The sequence below is a fragment of the Piliocolobus tephrosceles genome, chromosome 2 (assembly GCF_002776525.5).
Source record: "Piliocolobus tephrosceles isolate RC106 chromosome 2, ASM277652v3, whole genome shotgun sequence".
Classification (NCBI taxonomy): domain Eukaryota; kingdom Metazoa; phylum Chordata; class Mammalia; order Primates; family Cercopithecidae; genus Piliocolobus; species Piliocolobus tephrosceles.
In genome coordinates this window covers 71808522-71829837 of record NC_045435.1, presented here as the reverse complement: position 1 = coordinate 71829837, position 21316 = coordinate 71808522, and the positions used below count along the sequence as shown (strand labels likewise).

Here is a 21316-nt window from a genome sequence, read left to right as displayed (position 1 = left end):
TGAGATGGTATCTCATTGTGGTTTTGATTTGCATTTCTCTGATGGCCAGTGATGATGAGCATTTTTTCATGTGTCTGTTGGCTGTATGAATGTCTTCTTTTGAGAAATGTCTGTTCATATCCTTTCCCCACTTTTTGATGGAGTTGTTTGTTTTTTTCTTGTATATTTGTTTGAGTTCTTTGTAGATTCTGGGAATTAGCCCTTTGTCAGATGAGTAGATTGCAAAAATTTTCTCCCATTCTGTAGGTTGCCTGTTCACTCTGATGGTAGTTTCTTTTGCTGTGCAGAAGCTCTTTAGTTTAATGAGATCCCATTTGTCAATTTTGGCTTTTGCTGCCGTTGCTTTTGGTGTTTTAGACATGAAGTCCTTGCCCATGCCTATGTCCTGAATGGTACTACCTAGATTTTCTTCTAGGGTTTTTATGGTATTAGGTCTAACATTTAAGTCTCTAATCCATCGTGAATTAATCTTCGTATAAGGAGTAAGGAAAGGATCCAGTTTCAGCTTTCTACTTATGGCTAGCCAATTTTCCCAGCACCATTTATTAAATAGGGAATCCTTTCCCCATTTCTTGTTTTTGTCAGGTTTGTCAAAGATCAGATGGTTGTAGATGTGTGGCATTATTTCTGGAGGCTCCGTTCTGTTCCATTGGTCTATATCTCTGTTTTGGTACCAGTACCATGCTGTTTTGGTTACTGTAGCCTTGTAGTATAGTTTGAAGTCAGGTAGCGTGACGCCTCCGGCTTTGTCCTTTTGACTTAGGATTGTCTTGGCAATACGGGCTCTTTTTTGGTTCCATATGAACTTTAAAGCAGTTTTTTCCAATTCGGTGAAGAAACTCATTGGTAGCTTGATGGGGATGGCATTGAATCTATAAATTACCTTGGGCAGTATGGCCATTTTCACAATATTGATTCTGCCTATCCATGAGCATGGTATGTTCTTCCATTTGTTTGTGTCCTCTTTGATTTCACTGAGCAGTGGTTTGTAGTTCTCCTTGAAGAGGTCCTTTACATCCCTTGTAAGTTGGATTCCTAGGTATTTTATTCTCTTTGAAGCAATTGTGAATGGAAGTTCATTCCTGATTTGGCTCTCTGCTTGTCTGTTACTGGTGTATAAGAATGCTTGTGATTTTTGCACATTAATTTTGTATCCTGAGACTTTGCTGAAGTTGCTTATCAGCTTAAGAAGATTTTGGGCTGAGACGATGGGGTTTTCTAAATACACAATCATGTCATCTGCAAACAGGGACAATTTGACTTCCTCTTTTCCTAACTGAATACCCTTGATTTCTTTCTCTTGCCTGATTGCCCTAGCCAGAACTTCCAACACTATGTTGAATAGGAGTGGTGAGAGAGGGCATCCCTGTCTTGTGCCAGTTTTCAAAGGGAACTTTTCCAGTTTTTGCCCATTCAGTATGATATTAGCTGTGGGTTTGTCATAAATAGCTCTTATTATTTTGAGGTACGTTCCATCAATACCGAATTTGTTGAGCGTTTTTAGCATGAAGGGCTGTTGAATTTTGTCAAAAGCCTTTTCTGCATCTATTGAGATAATCATGTGGTTCTTGTCTTTGGTTCTGTTGATATGCTGGATTACGTTGATTGATTTGCGAATGTTGAACCAGCCTTGCATCCCAGGGATGAAGCCCACTTGATCATGGTGGATAAGCTTTTTGATGTGCTGCTGAATCCGGTTTGCCAGGATTTTATTGAGGATTTTGGCATCGATGTTCATCAGGGAGATTGGTCTAAAATTCTCTTTTTTTGTTGTGTCTCTGCCAGGCTTTGGTATCAGGATGATGTTGGCCTCATAAAATGAGTTAGGGAGGATTCCCTCTTTTTCTATTGATTGGAATAGTTTCAGAAGGAATGGTACCAGCTCCTCCTTGTACCTCTGGTAGAATTCAGCTGTGAATCCATCTGGTCCTGGGCTTTTTTTGGTGGGTAGGCTATTAATTGTTGCCTCAATTTCAGAGGCTGCTATTGGTCTATTCAGGGATTCAACTTCTTCCTGATTTAGTCTTGGAAGAGTGTACGTGTCCAGGAAATTATCCATTTCTTCTAGATTTTCTAGTTGATTTGCGTAGAGGTGTTTATAGTATTCTCTGATGGTAGTTTGTATTTCTGTGGGGTCGGTGGTGATATCCCCTTTATCATTTTTTATTGCGTCTATTTGATTCCTCTCTCTTTTCTTCTTTATTAGCCTTGCTAGCGGTCTGTCAATTTTGTTGATCTTTTCAAAAAACCAACTCCTGGATTCATTGATTTTTTGGAGGGTTTTTTGTGTCTCTATCTCCTTCAGTTCTGCTCTGATCTTAGTTATTTCTTGCCTTCTGCTAGCTTTTGAATGTGTTTGCTCTTGCCTCTCTAGTTCTTTTAATTGTGATGTTAGAGTGTCAATTTTAGATCTTTCCTGCTTTCTCTTGTGGGCACTTAGTGCTATAAATTTCCCTCTACATACTGCTTTAAATGTGTCCCAGAGATTCTGGTATGTTGTATCTTTGTTCTCATTGGATTCAAAGAACATCTTTATTTCTGCTTTCATTTCGTTATGTACCCAGTAGTCATTCAGGAGCAGGTTGTTCAGTTTCCATGTAGTTGAGCGGTTTTGATTGAGTTTCTTAGTCCTGAGTTCTAGTTTGATTGCACTGTGGTCAGAGAGACAGTTTGTTATAATTTCTGTTCTTTTACATTTGCTGAGGAGTGCTTTACTTCCAATTATGTGGTCAATTTTGGAATAAGTGTGATGTGGTGCTGAGAAGAATGTATATTCTGTTGACTTGGGGTGGAGAGTTCTATAGATGTCTATTAGGTCCGCTTGGTGCAGAGATGAGTTCAATTCCTGGATATCCTTGTTAACTTTCTGTCTCGTTGATCTGTCTAATGTTGACAGTGGAGTGTTGAAGTCTCCCATTATTATTGTATGGGAGTCTAAGTCTCTTTGTAAGTCTCTAAGGACTTGCTTTATGAATCTGGGTGCTCCTGTATTAGGTGCACATATATTTAGGATAGTTAGCTCTTCCTGTTGGATTGATCCCTTTACCATTATGTAATGGCCTTCTTTGTCTCTTTTGATCTTTGATGGTTTAAAGTCTGTTTTATCAGAGACTAGGATTGCAACCCCTCCTTTTTTTTGTTCTCCATTTGCTTGGTAGATCTTCCTCCATCCTTTTATTTTGAGCCTATGTATGTCTCTGCATGTGAGATGGGTCTCCTGAAGACAGCAGACTGATGGGTCTTGACTCTTGATCCAGTTTGCCAGTCTGTGTCTTTTAATTGGAGCATTTAGTCCATTTACATTTAAGGTTAATATTGTTATGTGTGATCTTGATCCTGCCATTATGATATTAACTGGTTATTTTGCTCATTAGTTGATGCAGTTTCTTCCTAGGCTCGATGGTCTTTACATTTTGGCATGTTTTTGCAGTGGCTGGTACCGGTTGTTCCTTTCCATGTTTAGGGCTTCCTTCAGGGTCTCTTGTAAGGCAGGCCTGGTGGTGACAAAATCTCTAAGCATTTGCTTATCTGTAAAGAATTTTATTTCTCCTTCACTTATGAAACTTAGTTTGGCTGGATATGAAATTCTGGGTTTAAAATTCTTTTCTTTAAGAACGTTTAATATTGGCCCCCACTCTCTTCTGGCTTGTAGAGTTTCTGCCGAGAGATCTGCTGTCAGTCTGATGGGCTTCCCTTTGTGGGTAACCCGACCTTTCTCTCTGGCTGCCCTTAAGATTTTTTCCTTCATTTCAACTTTGGTGAATCTGGCAATTATGTGTCTTGGAGTTGCTCTTCTGGAGGAGTATCTTTGTGGCGTTCTCTGTATTTCCTGAATTTGAATGTTGGCCTGCCCTGCTAGGTTGGGGAAGTTCTCCTGGATGATATCCTGTAGAGTGTTTTCCAATTTGGTTCCATTTTCCCCCTCACTTTCAGGCACCCCAATCAGACGTAGATTTGGTCTTTTGACATAATCCCATACTTCTTGCAGGCTTTGTTCATTTCTTTTTCTTCTTTTTTCTTTTGGTTTCTCTTCTCGCTTCATTTCATTCATTTGATCCTCCATCGCTGATACTCTTTCTTCCAGTTGATCGAGTTGGTTACTGAAGCTTGTGCATTTGTCACGTATTTCTCGTGACATGGTTTTCATCTCTGTCATTTCGTTTATGACCTTCTCTGCATTAATTAGTCTAGCTGTCAATTCTTCCACTCTTTTTTCAAGATTTTTAGTTTCTTTGCGCTGGGTACGTAATTCCTCCTTTAGCTCTGAGAGGTTTGATGGACTGCAGCCTTCTTCTCTCATCTCATCAAAATCATTCTCTGACCAGCTTTGATCCGTTGCTGGCGATGGGCTGTGCTCCTTTGCAGGAGGAGATGCGCTCTTATTTTTTGAATTTCCAGCTTTTCTGCCCTGCTTTTTCCCCATCTTTGTGGTTTTATCTGTCACTGGTCTTTGATGATGGTGACGTACTGATGGGGTTTTGATATAGGTGTCCTTCCTGTTTGATAGTTTTCCTTCTGACTGTCAGGACCCTCAGCTATAGGTCTGTTGGAGATTGCTTGAGGTCCACTCCAGACCCTGTTTGCCTGGGTATCAGCAGCAGAGGTTGCAGAAGATAGAATATTGCTGAACAGCGAGTGCACCTGTCTGATTCTTGCTTTGGAAGCTTCCTCTCAGGGGTGTACTCCACCCTGTGAGGTGTGGGGTGTCAGACTGCCCCTAGTGGGGGATGTCTCCCAGTTAGGCTACTCAGGGGTCAGTGACCCACTTGAGCAGGCAGACTGCCCCTTCTCAGATCTCAACCTCGGTGTTGGGAGATCCACTGCTCTCTTCAAAGCTGTCAGACAGAGTCGTTCGTGTTTCACAGGCTTCTGCTCCTTTAGCTGAGCCCTGTCCCCAGAGGCGCAGTCTACAGAGACAGGCAGGTTTCCTTGAGCTGCTGTGAGCTCCACCCAGTTCGAGCTTCCCAGCGGCTTTATTTACCTACTTAAGCCTCAGCGATGGTGGGCGCCCCTCCCCCAGCCTCGCTGCTGCCTTGCGGTTAGATTGCCGCAGACTGCTGTGTTAGCAAGGAGAGAGGCTCCGTGGGCGTGGGACCCTCCCGGCCAGGTGTGGGATATAATCTCCGGTGTGCCGGTGTTACATCGCAGTATTGGGGTGGGAGTTACCCGATTTTCCAGGTGTTGTGTGTCTCAGTTCCCCTGGCTAGGAAAAGGGACTCCCTTCCCCCTCGCGCTTCCCAGGTGAGGCGATGCCTCGCCCTGCTTCAGCTCTCGCTGGTCGGGCTGCAGCAGCTGACCAGCACCGATTGTCCGGCACTCCCGAGTGAGATGACCCCAGTACCTCAGTTGAAAATGCAGAAATCGCCGGTCTTCTGTGTCTCTCGCGCTGGGAGATGGAGACTGAAGCTGTTCCTATTCGGCCATCTTGCTCCGCCCCCAATTTTTAATTTTTTTGAGACAAGGTCTTGCTCTGTCAACCAGGCTGTAGTGCAGTGGCCCGATCATAGCTCACTGCAGCCTTGACCTTCTGAGCTTAAGCAGTCCTCCTACCTCAGCCTCACAAGTAGCTGGAACTACAGGTCCATGCCACCATACTCGGCTAATTTTTTCTATTTTTTTGTAGATATGGAGTCTCACTATGTTGCCTAGGCTGGTCTCAAACTCCGGGGCTCAATGATCCTCCCTCCTTGGCCTCCCAAAGTGCTGGGATTACATGAGCCACTGTGTCCAGCCTGCTTCATGTTCTAAAAGTCATTTTAGAATGCCTTTATTCTATAGAGTGAAAGATGAAAGTCCATCAATTAGCTGGCACTGTTCTATGTTACTATCCCTCCCTCCCTCCCTCCCTCCCTCCCTCCCTCCCTCCCTTCCTTCCTCATTCCTTCTTTGTTTCCATCTTTCCCTCCTTCCTTTCTCCCTCCCTTCCTTTCTTCTTTCCTTCCAGCCATCCATTATTTTGTTCCTCCATTCATTCGCAGATTCATTCACTCAACAGGTGTCTTTGATGCTGTAGGTACTATATTAAATGATAGAGAAGATTCTGGTGAACAAACTTCCTGACCTTAAATAACTGATAACAGAGATGAGGAAAACAGGCAATGAAAACTCTGGGTGCTAACTGCCAGAGTACAGTAATTTGAGGGTGCTGTGAGAGCCGAGTGGAGGAGCATCTGACTCAGATTTAGTCGGGTGGTGTGATTGGCAAAGTCTTCTGAGAAGAAGTGACACCTAGGTTGAGGCCTGAAGGATGAGAAAAGGTGACTGAGGTGAAGGTCAGAGCAAGGTGGTCTTACGATGAAGAGGTACTACAAGGGAAGAGAGTATTCCAGATAAAAGAGAAAAAGAACATGTGCAGGACCTGTGAGATCTATTCCTCAATGCTGCAGATGCATAGCCCTATACAATCACGATTCAAATTTGATCAGAAGGACCTCTGCTGCTCTAAGTGAATTTATATGTCAGAGTGTGATATTACTAACAAGTCAATCCTTTGTGATAATAATTCTCAAAAGAATTAAAAAGTCTTTTTTAACTTTTTTCTACCAAATAGCCTCATGAGTATTATAATTCTAAAGTGGCTAAAACTGATCACTGTGAGGACAAATTATTCACCTGAAGCTGGCAAGTGATATTTAGAAGCCCAACATCATAAGGTGTAGGCTGAGCCAAACTGCTGTCATCACCAGAAGCCTCCATTGGAAGGCCACTGTACTAAAAAGAGGTCTACTTTGGGAAGACTTAAAATGTGCTAGTCACCATGTCGAACCATGTCATCTCACCAAATCCTCACTGTGACCCTTGAGCTAAGTCTGCCATATAATTCCCATTTTGCAGATGAGCTAAGTGAAGTCTAGAAATTCAGAGTCAACTTTTCAGAGCCACACATTGAATAGAATTTTGCTTACAACATGTTGTTTCTAGGGTATAAACAAAACGAGATGTGGATGTGTGGATAGAGCATTTTTCTCTTGTCCAATTATTTTGCCCTATATCTGAAAGTCTGGGCTCTACTCTCATGGTATCAAGAAGGCATCCTGATGCCCCTTGCCCCTGAACAACCAATGGGCCTCACAATGAACAGGGCAAGTCCACTGAGGGGCTCCAACATCATCAAGACTCACCCGGTGACATGGCTTAAAGTCTGATAGCCAACTAGATCAAGAATCTCCTTTTTAGAAGGGGTAGGTATTATAACCCAGTAAAGGGAATACACTTGGATAGCAACTCTCCAGTAAGAGGCTTGGCAAGTCATTGAGAGGAAAATAAAATAATTCACTTTAGGTGTATGTTGGCATGGGATTAGTGAAGATAATGATTCAGCATGTAGGTGTCAGAGGACAGGCTTCTCGGCTTCCAATTCTAGCCATATTATTTGCTAAATGCATGATCACTGATAAATTAACCTACCTAAGCCCCAAGTTGCCCCTATTAAATGAGGATAAAAATATAAATACTACATCAGAGAGTTATGGAAAGGGCTAAATGAAGTACTTCATGTGAAAATACTCAACATAGTGCCTGGTTTGTAGCTTAGTAAACAACAAGCTTTATTATTTTTATTATCATCAGTATTAGGGCCATTGTACTATACAAGTCTAGGGGATGCTCCTCACATTATAGCCGATAAAAATGGCACCCCTCAAAGTTGTGCAGTGTACAACCTGTGTGGTTGTACAGAACATCCCTGATGACCATGCCGCGGTAAGGGTGCAGAAACTGTGCTTCTCTAGGCAGATGCCTGGATTATTTCTCAAAAAGAGGACGGTGCCACATCCCACAGACCTAGCATGAAATACACCTTGCCAACAAACTGGTGGGTTTTAGTAGTTCACATAGGGGACTATTAAAAGGGGAAGCAAAAGGCAAAGTGCACACTCAAGCAAACAAGAGTTCTGAGGTGGTGACCAAGGACTGCTAAGAAAGAAGGGGCATCCTATAATGGGGGGCTCCCACACATCCCATTCAGTGGGCTGAGAGGCTGCCTTGTGGCACACTCTCCGACCTCAGGTCAAGATGTCACTAGGTGTGGGAGAAAAGTGGAAACCTGTGCCTGCATCAGTGGATATCAGGTAAAATGGTAGCTGAATGAATGGATGTGAGAGGAGGTGGGAGCAAGAAAGGAGGTGAGGGCTGTGATTTAGGGGAGCCTGAAGGGTGCTGTCTTATCAAGTGACCACCCAACTTACTGTTGAACAAGGGCGCTTTTGATCATAAAAGTAGGAACAATTAATAATTACACGAGGACTACCCCAGGCAAACAGGAGGCGTGGCCACCCTTTTCCTGATTTGATCAATTAAGGTAATTGCCCAGTTACTGTCCTTCACTCTCAGTCTTGCTGCTGCAGAGACATTCTGAGCAGGCTGTCAGCAGGCCTTGCATATATGGGAAACCTGAAGACTTTTGGTGGGGTTTCTCCCCACCTCCAGCTGCCCTGGGCATCACTCTGCCAATGACAGGCCTCCTATAGGATATCATAGTGGATGTATCTCCTATGATATTCTCCTATGATATCTCCTATGATATTCCATCCACTTTCACCACCCCAGTATTCCTTCCTTAGACTCTCCACTTTAGGTGAAGGCAGAGAGAAAGTGGGTTCCCAGGAGGGTGACTATTAGACTCTGCTTTTCCTGTTACTCACAGAGTCTTTTCTCTTCGTGAGAATGGCAACCCTCTAGTAAGCTTCTTAAATAGAGGCCCAGGCCAGGCTGTCTCCTGAAGCCTTGTGTTCTTCCACAGAGTTTAACAGCAATATTTGAGTAAGGTTTAAAAAAAACCCATCTGCACAACACATGCAAAGAAGTAAATTTTAGGCATATTTTGCACGATCAGAGAAGAATTTCTTCAGTGCATACGTGGCAAGGTTTTTCCGTTCTTTGGGATGCAAAAGGAATTGTAAACAGAGTGTGCATTTTCATGATTGTCTCTAGCATTTTCAAAAGCTGGCTAAAGCACGAGCAGTCAGCTTAGATTCATTTCTGAACACTCTCTTACTTTCTGCTGCTCGGAGCAGGGTTGAGTTTAGCATGACACAAAGAGGGAGATGGAGAGAGCAGGCCATGGTGGGTCTGAAACAAAGAGAATCAAGAGGTCACACGGAGGGGGAGAGAGAGACAGATGAGGGAGTCTCCTCTTCCTTCCATATCTGATATTGCCAATCCCCAAACCATAATTGGTAATAGATAACACTACTATCTCCAGTTTTCTCAGAACAACTCTGCAAAGTTATTTTATCCCCATTCTACAGATGGATAATCCAAGGCTCAGAGAAATCAAAAATCCTTGCTCCAAGTCCTTGGCTAATGTGTGGCAGCGCTGGGATATGAACCAAGTCTATAGAATTTTATGAGCTCTAGGGTTCCAAATAACTCATGTGGCTCAAGAGCTGTAAATCTGAAATGTAACTGCTTTAGGAATTCCTCCCTGCCACTCTCTGGTGGGAATATAAAAGTAAAGAAGGAAAACAGCAAAAAGACTGAGTAGATGGAGAGGGTGAGTTTCCTAAAGAAAAGAAATTACTGCAAACAATGGAAGTAATCCACGAGGAGGCGAGGGAAGGGGAAGGGCTGGGTGGCTGAATCCCAATAGGCTAAAGGCTGCAGTTCTAGTATTTCATACTGGTTTAACAGAACAAACTTAGCATCAAGTCTTGCTGCTTCTACTTGCTAGGTGCTAGGTATATGACACTTGGGTAAATGACATAGACTCTCTGAACCTCAGTTTTTTCACCTGCAAAATGGGATGATGATAATAGTAATACTCACCTTGCCTGGTGGTTAAAAAGATTAAGTGAAGCAATGAACAAAAAGTACCCAGCACAGTGCCAGGGGTACAGTCGAACTGTTCTCCCAACCATACCCTTTCTTTGTGTTCTGAAAAGCTCTTCATGGTGGGGGATTTCCTGTCTTATCTTTCATTATCTCTGCACCTCAAACGGCATGCATTTTGTTTTTTATGTAAACATCAGTGGATGTGGTTTTGCTTTCTAATTCTTCCCCACCTTTTCTACAATTTAATCTTCTGTTCTGGAAACAGAGGTTACCTCCTACAAAACCTCCCTGGCCGAACTCTTCCCCATGGACACAATGTTTTCTTTCACCAAACATTAACTTGAAGCCAGGGAAAAAGCAAGTCTTATCCACTTCTGCATGGACCATCAACGGAGCAGTTTCTTCAGAGACTATTCCTTTTTTTTTTTTTTTTTAATGTTAGAAATCTTTCACTAATTAATCAAGGTTTCACATGAATGCCCATCTTCTACCCGACAGCTGAAGTCACAGAAAGAGGAAAAATACAGAGTAGGTTCTACCTAAAGTCTGCCCTGTGGCTATTTAAACAAATACAGAATGACCAAATCTAGACAAAAATGACATATTTAAAATATTCCTTCTATCTCCCCCTCCTTCTGTGAAAGATATCTGAATGCATTTGGCCCGTGGCCTGTTACTTTTTTTTTTTTTTTTTTTTGAGGCGGCCAGACTTGGAACACTCAGGAACGCAGACAGACGTAGGAATTGCTTAAAAACAAGAAGTTCTCCCACCCTTGTTGGAGCGAACGCGCGAGTCTAACATTGAACCTTTTGGGAAAGAGCCAGCATTGTAACCGTGCTCGATGACTTCTCTGGCTTTATAGGGAACAGATGTGATGATAGCAAGGGGCACACATGTGAAATGCCTGGCAGGTACCCCTTCGTGGCTCTACTTACTTCTTGCCATTCCTCTGCCCTCCAAGTGTAGAGGGGACACCGTGGGCCTTGGCAGTCGCGTTCCGACTCCGGTCTGGTGTACGGGTTGCACTCGGTCTCTCTGGCTATTTTATGTGTTCCGATCTGACAGCCCACATGCCTCTGCTGTACGCCTCGGCCACAGGACACAGAGCACTAAGAAGACAGAGGACGTAAGTGGGAGCTTCGGCTCATTTATTTTTGGGGGCGCGGGGGGTGTCGAGGGTCACAGAGGAGGGGAATGCACTCCTAATCCAATGACTTTCATAGCTATCACATCGCTTTCTAATTTGCAATGAAAGGGATCCCAGATCATGTCTTAAACTTGGAAACTCACTGCTTATCTTATCCATGCTGGAGAGTGAGCAAGGTGCTCAAGTTTGGAGGAATCCCTCAAGTTAATGAAATTCTTGAAGGATTGAAGAGGTTGATAGAAATCATTATAAAACATTTAGCACAACCTAGAAATAGTGCTGCCATGAGAAATGAAAAACTTGAAATGACTTCTATCCTGGAGGATTTGAGATTCATGAAAACTGGAGAGATAGTGTTGTACAAGAAGAATTTCTTGGCAGATTAAAAATATAACCCAAGGAGAGTAAACCACTGAAGATTTTAGGACCTTATAAGTAGAATTATTTTCTCCAGTCTCTTCCTTTTCTTGCTCCTATTCATGGAGATAAGGGAATTTTTTTTAACCACAGAATTCACTAAAGAATTTGTGTCTATTTACAACCTCAGATGAATATATGAAGAATAAAAGCTCACAGGAAAAACCATTTCCTCGGGCTTAATGTTTTCAGCCCTTGAAAAATATTGTTAATCATGTTGAAATATTTTGTTGACCAAGTTGCAAAACACCATATTAAATCTGCAATTAACTTTCCTCTAAATTAATTTTTTAATAGTTTCCTCATTGCTGGGTTTCATAATCTCACTTATGGCCAGGCCAAGAATTATTGTCTTGATTAAGGTTTTGACAACCAGAAACTAAACGCAACATTTGGAAAGAATGGCATATTATTATACTTAGCTATTAAAAATTAGTTCCAAATTTTGTGATAGCTCCATTCCCATTTATTGGTCTGGTGTTGAGAAAACAAGCTTAACATACATTAAAGCCATATTCCTAGGAGGAAGTCTTCTTAAATAATAGAATCATGCTCTTTCAAACTTGAAAAAATTATTTTCCAATTAACCTGTAGCATCATTCAACTTTCTCTGAGGCTATTAATGGAAATTTACTATCAAGAATCACACCCAAATGGATTCTGCTGAATGTTAATTTTCTCTCCATTTCAGATTTTAAGAAAACAGGTAATTATATTTAGAAGGTAACTTGGGAAAGCATAGTGTTTCAGATAAATCTATGCCAGAGAGGAGAACCATATGTTCACATCAAAGCTAGCTGAACAGAAGAAAATATTTTGGATCAACATAGCTACTATTGTTTGGGTTCAACTGTATTAATTGGATTGAATGAGTATGTGATCCACAAGAAACCAGACTTTTAAAGTCATTATGTCCTGGGTGTAATGGGAGGGTTCCTGAACACAAGTGATAACCCTATCTATAGAGAATGGCCATTTAATGCTCATTAGAGCTACATGAATATTTCCTATCGATTACACTGGAAAAGAATGTACTGTAACATGGTAGAGCTACCCCATAAATAACAGAAATGTTCAAACATTATCATCATCAGTAAACAACAACCAAAAAGTCTTTTGACTATTTCAATTTGGGGTCTTAAATATAAAAGAGCACATTTCTGGAACAATACATCCAAATAGAAATGCAGAAAGAATATTGTAAACAAATTTGAGTTTGGCATAGGGCTTAAATATATGCAGAATCCCATAATGTTTTAACAACCTAAAGAAAAATGAAAACATATTTAAAGACTTTTAGAATGTATAAGACTATTCAGGCTACTAGATAAATGAAACCTCTTTTTGATGATATTGTAATTGAAAAAATTACTTATGGTTCAATGAAGGCACGGTACCAAGAGCCATAAGTATCCAACATTTAAAAAATCACTTCCTACAGTGTTTGATAATTTTTCAAAAGACAAATTAAGACACAGGAAGGTTCAATTATACAATATGTCACTCTGGCTTCTGATTTTCATGATGTCAAAGCCAGCTTTGAAATACCGCATTCAAAAGTTTCTACATGACTTAAGTGCTCACAGCAAGGTACAAGCCTGCCTTTCTGAATAATGCATTCACAGTAATCTTTGCTCAAAATGAGGTGCACTCCATCGGAGTTAGTTCTCTGTGTTCAACTTTTCTTCCTGTGCTGTCTCAAGGGAGGCAACAGTTTGCACACAGAGCTAGCCAGGCTTGCTTGGAATTCTGAGAGATTTGTGCAGGCACCCCCATGAATAAAACAGCATCCGAAAGACCTCTGTGTGACCCTGGAGGCAGTGATGGTGGTGGTATGTGTATGTGTGTGTAAATCCAAGTTTTCTTGTTCTGTTCAGTACACCTTTTAGTTCGTTTGCAGATGAAAACGAACTCTGAATGGCCTCTATTAATGTGCTCCCTCTACAGCCATCATCCCACCACCACAGTCTATTCGTGCAGGTTTGAAAGTAGATGTTTTTCGTTCTGAACTACTGAGCTGGGAGCTATGTTTCATCTCTCTCTACTCCCCACTGTGCAATGCTAGTATGCAGAATTCACCAACTTAAAAGGGGAACTTGATGCTTATTTCCATAGCGAGAAAGAATCTCCATGGAACTTTTCATGTTTAGGGAATCATAATACATACTTGAAAACCTAGAAAGAGTTTTAAAGTACTTTCTTCCAGGATTACTGCTGAAATTATGGTGATGACATTAAAGCAGCGATTAGTTTGAAAAATAACTATATAAACCAACTTTTATAAGTAATAATAGTAACAATAATACAAACTTTTACTAAGCATGTACTATATGCTAGGCTTTCTATACTAGCATACAGTATATGCTAGCATACTGAGGTTTCTCAATTAAATAATTCTTTTTTTGTGTGGGGGTTTTCCTGTGCACTGTAGAAAGTTTAGCAGCATCCCTGGTTTATACCCACCAGATGCTAGTTGCATTCCTCCTCATTTCCCCCAAAGTTGTGACAAACAAAACTGTCTCTAGACATTCCCAAATGTCCCGTGGGTTACAAAATCACCCCCAGTTGAAAGCTTAGCTCTAGGCTAAGCATTTTACATAAAACACCTCTGATACTTCCCAATAAACCTTTTAGGCAGATACTCCACAAACAAATAAAACAAAAAACAGAGATAATCATCCTAACTCAAGCGAAAACAAAACCAAAAACACAAAGTAAAATTTGTCTTAGACAAGGTAGCATAGCTACTGCGAATGTGCATTTGTGATCCCAGTTTTTAAACTGGTGCTAATATGATGCAGTCTTTTGTACTAGGTGAGTGAGGGTGTGGGTGAGAGGCCTGTCTTCAGACAATTCAATATCAATGCCCATGCTTCAAAAAAAACCAAAATAAATGGAAAGCACAAAATACTAAAGCAACTCTGGTTCTCCTCACTGACCACATGCATATGGCTTCCTTAATTTCTCAAATAACACAAGCCACTCATTTGTCACATTTCTCTATTAAACACTTGAAGGACACTTCAGAATGACACCACAACCCAGCTGCTCTAACTGTAATTATAAGAAAAGTCTTAATCAAGAATGGATGGTATATTCCTAATGTAATTTGCCAGTTTCTATTTCAGCATTAGCACTGAAGATCTTTTAAAAATTAATGCTTACTTCATTGAATGTAAGACAACACTGATTGCAAGACACATCATTATATTTTGTAGCACTAAGAAAGACAACAAGGGCTGTTAAGGAAATCATGACATTCCATAGTTTGTGAAGCCCATCCTGACCACAAACGTGTTGAACTGTGAAAAAGACCTGCGCCTCAGGACTGATGAATGACTTGATTGAATGAACTCATTGGTGTGTTACTTTCATTATAATCTGATAATTTATTCTTTTTATTTTTGATCTTTATTTTAAAAACTCTATAGAGACAGGATACGTTAAAAAAGTTTTACCGGAGGCTGAGGCAGGAGAATGGCGGGAACCCGGGAGGCGGAGCTTGCAGTGAGCTGAGATCTGGCCACTGCACTCCAGCCCAGGCGACAGAGCGAGACTCCGTCTCAAAAAAAAAAAAAAAAAAAAAAAAAAAAAAAAAGTTTTACTGTGAAATGCTTTTGCATTATGGGAATATAGAGTCTTCACATTTGTCAGTCTGAATCAAGAACTTGATGCTAATTTTTGTCTTAAAAATTCATAGGCATTCCTTAGCTCTTGATTAAAAATATCCAAACAAATTAAATGTAACCTTTTTGGAGAGAGCAAAACCCTTTGAGGCCTTAGTAAGGATAATTCCGCCCCCTTCAAGAAAAGCTGATTTTCTTTACAAATTCAAGATTTCAGAAGACACAGAAGTGAAATTTCCACTTTAAATCTCAAAACATCAATGCTGGGGGAGAGACTGTAAAGATTACCATGGCTATCATAGTTTCTATCCCAATATTCTATGTATCATATCATCATCAGACCTTTGGATGTGATGAGAAATTAAACCAGTTATTTTTCCTACCTTGAAGACAGGATGACTAGGCTGTAACTACTGGCAGAAAACAGAAAGGCCAGATATAAAATCTTCTAAATATTGCTGCAAGTGGACAATCATTACTCTTGCTTAATATCACAGCCTTAGGGATATTCTTGTTTACCATTGGATCATTAGGAAGCCAATAATCCTTAATCATGCAGACCGTCTTTCTCCATTAACCACTGGGTCTGATTATTTTCAGGTACACTTCTAAATTACCTAAATTGAATTTTACCCATGCAGTACTTTGTCTTGCCTGCTTTTATAATTCGTTTCTACAAATCAAATCAGGACATTATAAGGCTAGCCACAGACCATTATATAACTGTGTTTACTTGCATTTTCTACAAAGGTGACTTGATTTTTCCAAGCAATCATTTTGAACAGGTGCAGTTTTTTCTGGGGAGGCATTCTGATAATCCTATTACCTTATGTTGGCAAAAACCCCCAGGGTTTAAACCTAATCATTTCAGCTTTGTAAGCAATTGTAGGCTTCCCATCAAGATCACACGATGCTGGATTAAAACTCACTCTGTGTTTACCAATAAAGACCAAAATATTATTTTAATTATCCTTTGTGAATATTGGCTTTTAACATGAGCATCACTTACGTGCTCTAAACTTAATATTCAGAGGTAAATACAAATAGATAAGTAGAGTCCAAGGAACATACAAAAGTAACAGATCGTGAAAGTCCACAAGAGGACACGCTAATTAGCATGGTATCTTAAATAATGCTAGCTGTGAGCTTTTACGTGAATCAAATAGCTCCAACAAATAAAAGGGATGGAAGTTAACAGATGATAAGGATCACTTAGAAAAACATTAAGAAGGATGATTGGTATGAAATACTGCCTTGAATATGCTCCCTGAAGGAAGGCAAAGGAGGAACTAGCACTGGCTGGGTACAGATTTTTTTTTTTTTTAATTGTTAAATTAAAACAAACAAAACCCCTGTGTTTCATTACGATCAAGGCCTTGAGAGGGATGAGGCCACTGCCCTGGGGATTGATGATGGAAGATATGGAGGGCAGTGATGCTAGATCAGGGCATTGAAAATACATTCAGGTTTCTGAAGGAATTTTCCATTAGTCATATTGAAATGGAGGATTCTCAAATCCTCCCCATGTTAATGTAGCTATGACCAAAGCTATTTTGGGGCCTTAAGAATCAAGATTCTAGGCTCTGGAAGAATCCATTCTAGAGCCCGCCAACCTTGAACCTAGATTCCCATCGATTATCTGGAGTCATCTGAATGATTCTCCACTGCACGGAAGCACCAGAAATACAGTAAAACCTCATTGATTCAGATTAGTGGCGAGAAGGAGCAGCATTAAATACAGAATATTTCAAAAGAAATTGAGCCTTATTACTTTTAAGTTGGCATCTTCAACCAAACTAAGAAAATGTGCAAGTGTAGAGTTACCAGATCTATTCTAAGGATTTGATATGAATGGCTTTAGTTCACATATCCAGTGTTTATAGATTAAACAGAAGCTTCTAAAGTTCCTGTTTCAAGTTCAACAGGGAAACTCACACCCAGTTCCTGACTAGCTTATGAAATGTTTAGAATTAGTGGAGTCTAACTGTAATCAGTGTCTTGGGTACTCACCCCCTTATCCATCCCACACACACATCACACTTGCCCAAACAAAATATTACTCGAGAGCCTACTAGATTCAAGACCCCTGCAAAGCACTGGGCATTCATGATTGCATTAAGTCGTCATAAGAGCCAGGTGTAGTAGGCTCAGGAAAACTAAATTACCCAAGGTTATATAGCTGGAAAATAACAGAGAACTCTCCCTCCTGTCATTCACCTTTTGTAAATAAGCAAACAGGCAGAGGTATTTTCTAACACTTTCTGTTGATAGCCCTTTCTTCAAGAACCTTCAAGGTAAACAAAGACTCAATTTCTGCCAGGTGACCATATCAGCTTCAGTGCAGTCTGAATTAGTAGTTTTCTATGTGGTGATAATGCAATGCCATCAGTGAAGTATTAAAGGACTGCTCTGTGCTCCATCTGACCCCTATTTCCACTTAGAATTCACCCTCACAGCCACCCCTAATTATAGGTATTATCCAAAGCTCCAGAGGCTGAAGCCCAATGTCACACAGCTAGTAAGTATCCTGACTATCTAGGTAATGATTCTCCCCTCCCAGTCCCCGAGCTCCCCTCGGTAAAACCAAAACCGTGCACAGAAACACAAGTGAACACACTGGTGTCAGCCACGTGGCCAAAAGTAAGGAAGCAGTCAGTAGAGGAGAAGCATTGCTCACCTGACTCCAAGCGCCAGCTTTCCATTTGGGGCATCTTCCTCCTCGACACTTTCTGTGCCCATGTGGCTTAGCCAGGTGTTTACAGTAATCACTTTCTAAATGGCTTCCATCTTTTGCCATGCAGTAAACATTTCGTTGTTTATGCCCTCGACCACAAGAGACAGAACACTGCAATATAAAGCAATGGCAAGGTTGTTGTTGTTTTTTAATCACATGGAGTTTGAGAAAAAACCTGTGTTGTGAGATGTTAAGACAATGCCTAACAAGAGTTACCATTCCCCTCTTTTACAGCGCCAGTTTGGATAATATCTCAAGGCTCAATAGGGAAGGAAGGTGGCATTGAAAAAAAAATGTCCATAGCATTACAGCAGCAATCCTGTGTGGCATTTTGGCTCACTCAAGAGTGTGGGTAAATCCTGATCATTGGAGCCAAAAATAAAGCTCATGAACCTGAAATTACCATGAAATTCTGATTTTAGGAAGTCCTACTATGAAACAGTGAGATATTTCTTCAACAAAATGCCTTGTGATTCACTGACTGGGATAAAGGTGCATTTCTAAAATACAACTATGTTCAATTTCTTCATTAAATGATTTAAGAATAAAACTCTTCAACCGTTTTCCAGAGGATAAGCTCTAGTCCATTGGGAAGAGGTGAAAAAGGCACGTTAGAAACTGAAAGGTAAGCTAGCAGGTAAGTCTGTGCCAATTTTGGGAGGGAGGCATTACCTTTCAACTTTGATCTGCAGATTCACTGGACTGTTTTAAATGTGACCTTGTCTGACCACATCTGAGAAACTTGACTTTGATTTCAGATTAGGTTTCTCAGAGAGGTTTAGGAATCAAAGTGCCCATGGAGTCGGGACAAAAATTTGATATGACAGCTTTTTGTAAAACAGGCAAGAGACTGGCCCCAGTGAGTGTGCTGAGATATGCAATGTCCATTGCCTCATTAGTGATTACAGAAGTCATTACCACTCGGATCATAAGCTGCTGGCTCAGGTTTTCAAGACACATTATTTCCCAATATAATGGTCTTGCTTTTTAGAGGGAAATGAGTTTAAGAATGAAGAACAAAATGTGAAAACGCAATGAAAACAGATTTCAAGTGTCACTTTCTTCTATCAATATTTCTTATTTCCCCCACTAACTTTGTGATTCTGTTAAATTACCAACATGCCCTTTTATGCCTAATAAATAGCACCATGTGAAACATGTAGCCTCATATTAATTCAGCCACTATTACCAAGCATGCTCACAGTTATCCATTCATAAATGTACCAGAAGTGTTTTTCTAGTAAACACAAACCACTATAAAATTTTCAATAGTTGCTCATAGAGAAATGTAAAGTATGCATATTAATACATTTGGCTTTAATTTTTTTAACTTTAGGAGGTAAAAATATTGCTGTTTTCATTTGGGCTCTAATTTTATGAATATTATGATTTGGAGTAGTCATTCTGAAAATCTTAATAGAGTATACAGGATGGAAGGAAGGCACCCAACTTGAAATACCTATACCAAAACAAAAATATTCATCATTCAGCCTATAGTGTTTGATCTATATAAAGATTTTGCGATATAATTCTAGAAGGCTTTTAGAATGAAGTTCCTAGAAGTATCTCCACAATCTCTAAAAGTGGACTGATGACTTGCACACAGACAATCCCTATTAATAGTGACAAATTTTAATATTTTAAAATGTTTCTCCAAAAAGAAAATAATATAAGGGTTCAATTGAATTCGGAATGAATTCATTTATTTATGCGACAAACATTTATAGAGCACCTACTATGTTCCAGAAATTATGCAAAGTACTAGAAATATAGCGATAAACAAAACTGACAAGTCTCTACCTTCATGGAGCTTACAGACCAGTGAGGGAAACGGACATTACTTAAGTGACGACAAAAATAAATATATGGTTATTCATTGAGATAAGTACTAGGAAACAAACAGGCTGGAGTGGTTGGAAGAGGGCTCACTGAGGGGCTTCCTGGGGTCAGGCAGCAAAGCTATGAACTACAATTATGAGTTTGGATTTTATTCTGCACAAGATGAAAAATCACTGAAGAGTTTCAAGTCAGAGTAAGACATGGTCTGATTTTTGTTTCAAAAAATTTACTTTGTTGAGTAGAGCCCAAATGGGAATACAGTGTGAGTGGAAATGAGAAACTGACTCAGGAATGCTCGGATAGGGGAAGTTGGTGGATTTAAGATGTATTTTTTTTTTTGAAGTAGAAATGATGGATCTACTCTAGGGTGGAGAGGAAAGGGCAGTATCAGGGATAACTTTCAGGTTTCTGGTTTGGGCCACTGGATAGACAGCGATAACACTTACAGAGATGGGGAAAACTGGGAGATACAGCATTGGAAATCAAAGATACATTTATTTCTAGGAAGTGAGTTAAACTTAAAGGATATAGAATCATGGGTGGTAAAATTTGCTTGACTAGGGTGAAGAAACACAGTTGTGTTAGAGTAATCAAATGAACATGGGTGACCTTAACACAAGTCTATCCGTAGGGATACTCATTTCAATATACAAATAGTCCAAACAAGCTGTCTCTTAATATATAAGGGAAAAGAGAGTTGTTAGAAATATTAATTTAGCAATCTACTGTGGTCATCAGAAGGTACAGCCTAAAAGTTGGCAACCATCTGTAGAGGAAGAATTGGAAAAGGTACAACTCTCTCACATTTATGAGCCAGGCACTACCCTAAGACTTTATATGCATCATCTAATTTAATCATCCCAATAATCCAGTGAAACTCAGTAATAGAGATAGGTACTATTAGTGGAGACCATTGGTGTTTTCAGAATGGCATAACTGCAATGCTTTATACAGTGCTTCCCACATGACTTCAACACAAATCAATATATTTCTGTTGGAAACAATAACAGCACAATGAAAAAATTGTTAAATTATCACCAACCTTACTGATAAAAATTTATCTGAGGTATAACTGACATCTATTGCTCATGGAATGAAGATGGATGAAGTAGTTTCTAAATACAATGCCTTATCTTTTTACTGTCTGGACTAGCTGCAACCTACCCATTCCAGTGTTTTGTTTTTGTTTTTAAATTTGGGGACTTGACTGGAATTGAGTTGGAAAAAACAATGAAGCACTCGCCACACATATTATTTGCCTAATGTTGTTAAGATCTAAAGGCAATTAGGAAATTCTCAAGGTATCTAATCTGATAGCAAACACTCTTCTTTTAATGCTTTCTAACTTACCAATGAAGAAAGGCAGCTGCTCGTGGAAATGTTCAAATCTAACAGGTTTATTAATGGGTCTACTATGATTTGATAGAGGGGCTGTCATTTTGATAATCAAATAAACACAAGTTTCAGCTCTTACATTCTGAGGGACATTTCCATCTGATCATTTCCAGTCCTTTCTCAGGCACTGACTTTTACATCACCATGTGTCACTGAGACACAATGGTTAAATTTAGTGCGTCACCTAGTACATGCTGTTTATTGGTTACACATCTGACAAGTTCTTGCTCTAGGGAATATTTAGTTCCTCAAATTCACAGCCAAAAAGCCTCCTACTTTGCCAATAGGACTCTCACTTTTTTTTCTTGGGAAACAACCCAACTTTGTGTAACAGAATGATTTTCCTCCCAACTTTGTGTAACAGAATGATTTTCCTCCCAACTTTG

At 40.1% G+C, this 21316-nt stretch overlaps 1 protein-coding gene and 1 long non-coding RNA gene across 4 annotated transcripts in view; one reads left to right on the top strand and one right to left on the bottom strand.

Moving 5' to 3' along the window:
* The window catches only part of ADAMTS9 (ADAM metallopeptidase with thrombospondin type 1 motif 9), a 192312-nt gene that overhangs the window by 53411 nt on the left and 117585 nt on the right, over nt 1-21316 (bottom strand). For both annotated transcript variants that reach the window (XM_023200389.2, XM_023200398.2), the window contains 2 exons: nt 17640-17807; nt 10708-10881 (listed from right to left, as the gene is read on the bottom strand). In XM_023200389.2, coding sequence (XP_023056157.1) covers nt 10708-10881; nt 17640-17807 — 342 coding nt within the window. The remainder of the gene's footprint in view (nt 1-10707; nt 10882-17639; nt 17808-21316) is intronic.
* The window catches only part of LOC111533704, a 28904-nt gene continuing 18063 nt past the window's right edge, over nt 10476-21316 (top strand). For both annotated transcript variants that reach the window (XR_002728946.1, XR_002728947.1), the window contains exon 1: nt 10476-10898. This is a non-coding gene — a long non-coding RNA (uncharacterized LOC111533704). The remainder of the gene's footprint in view (nt 10899-21316) is intronic.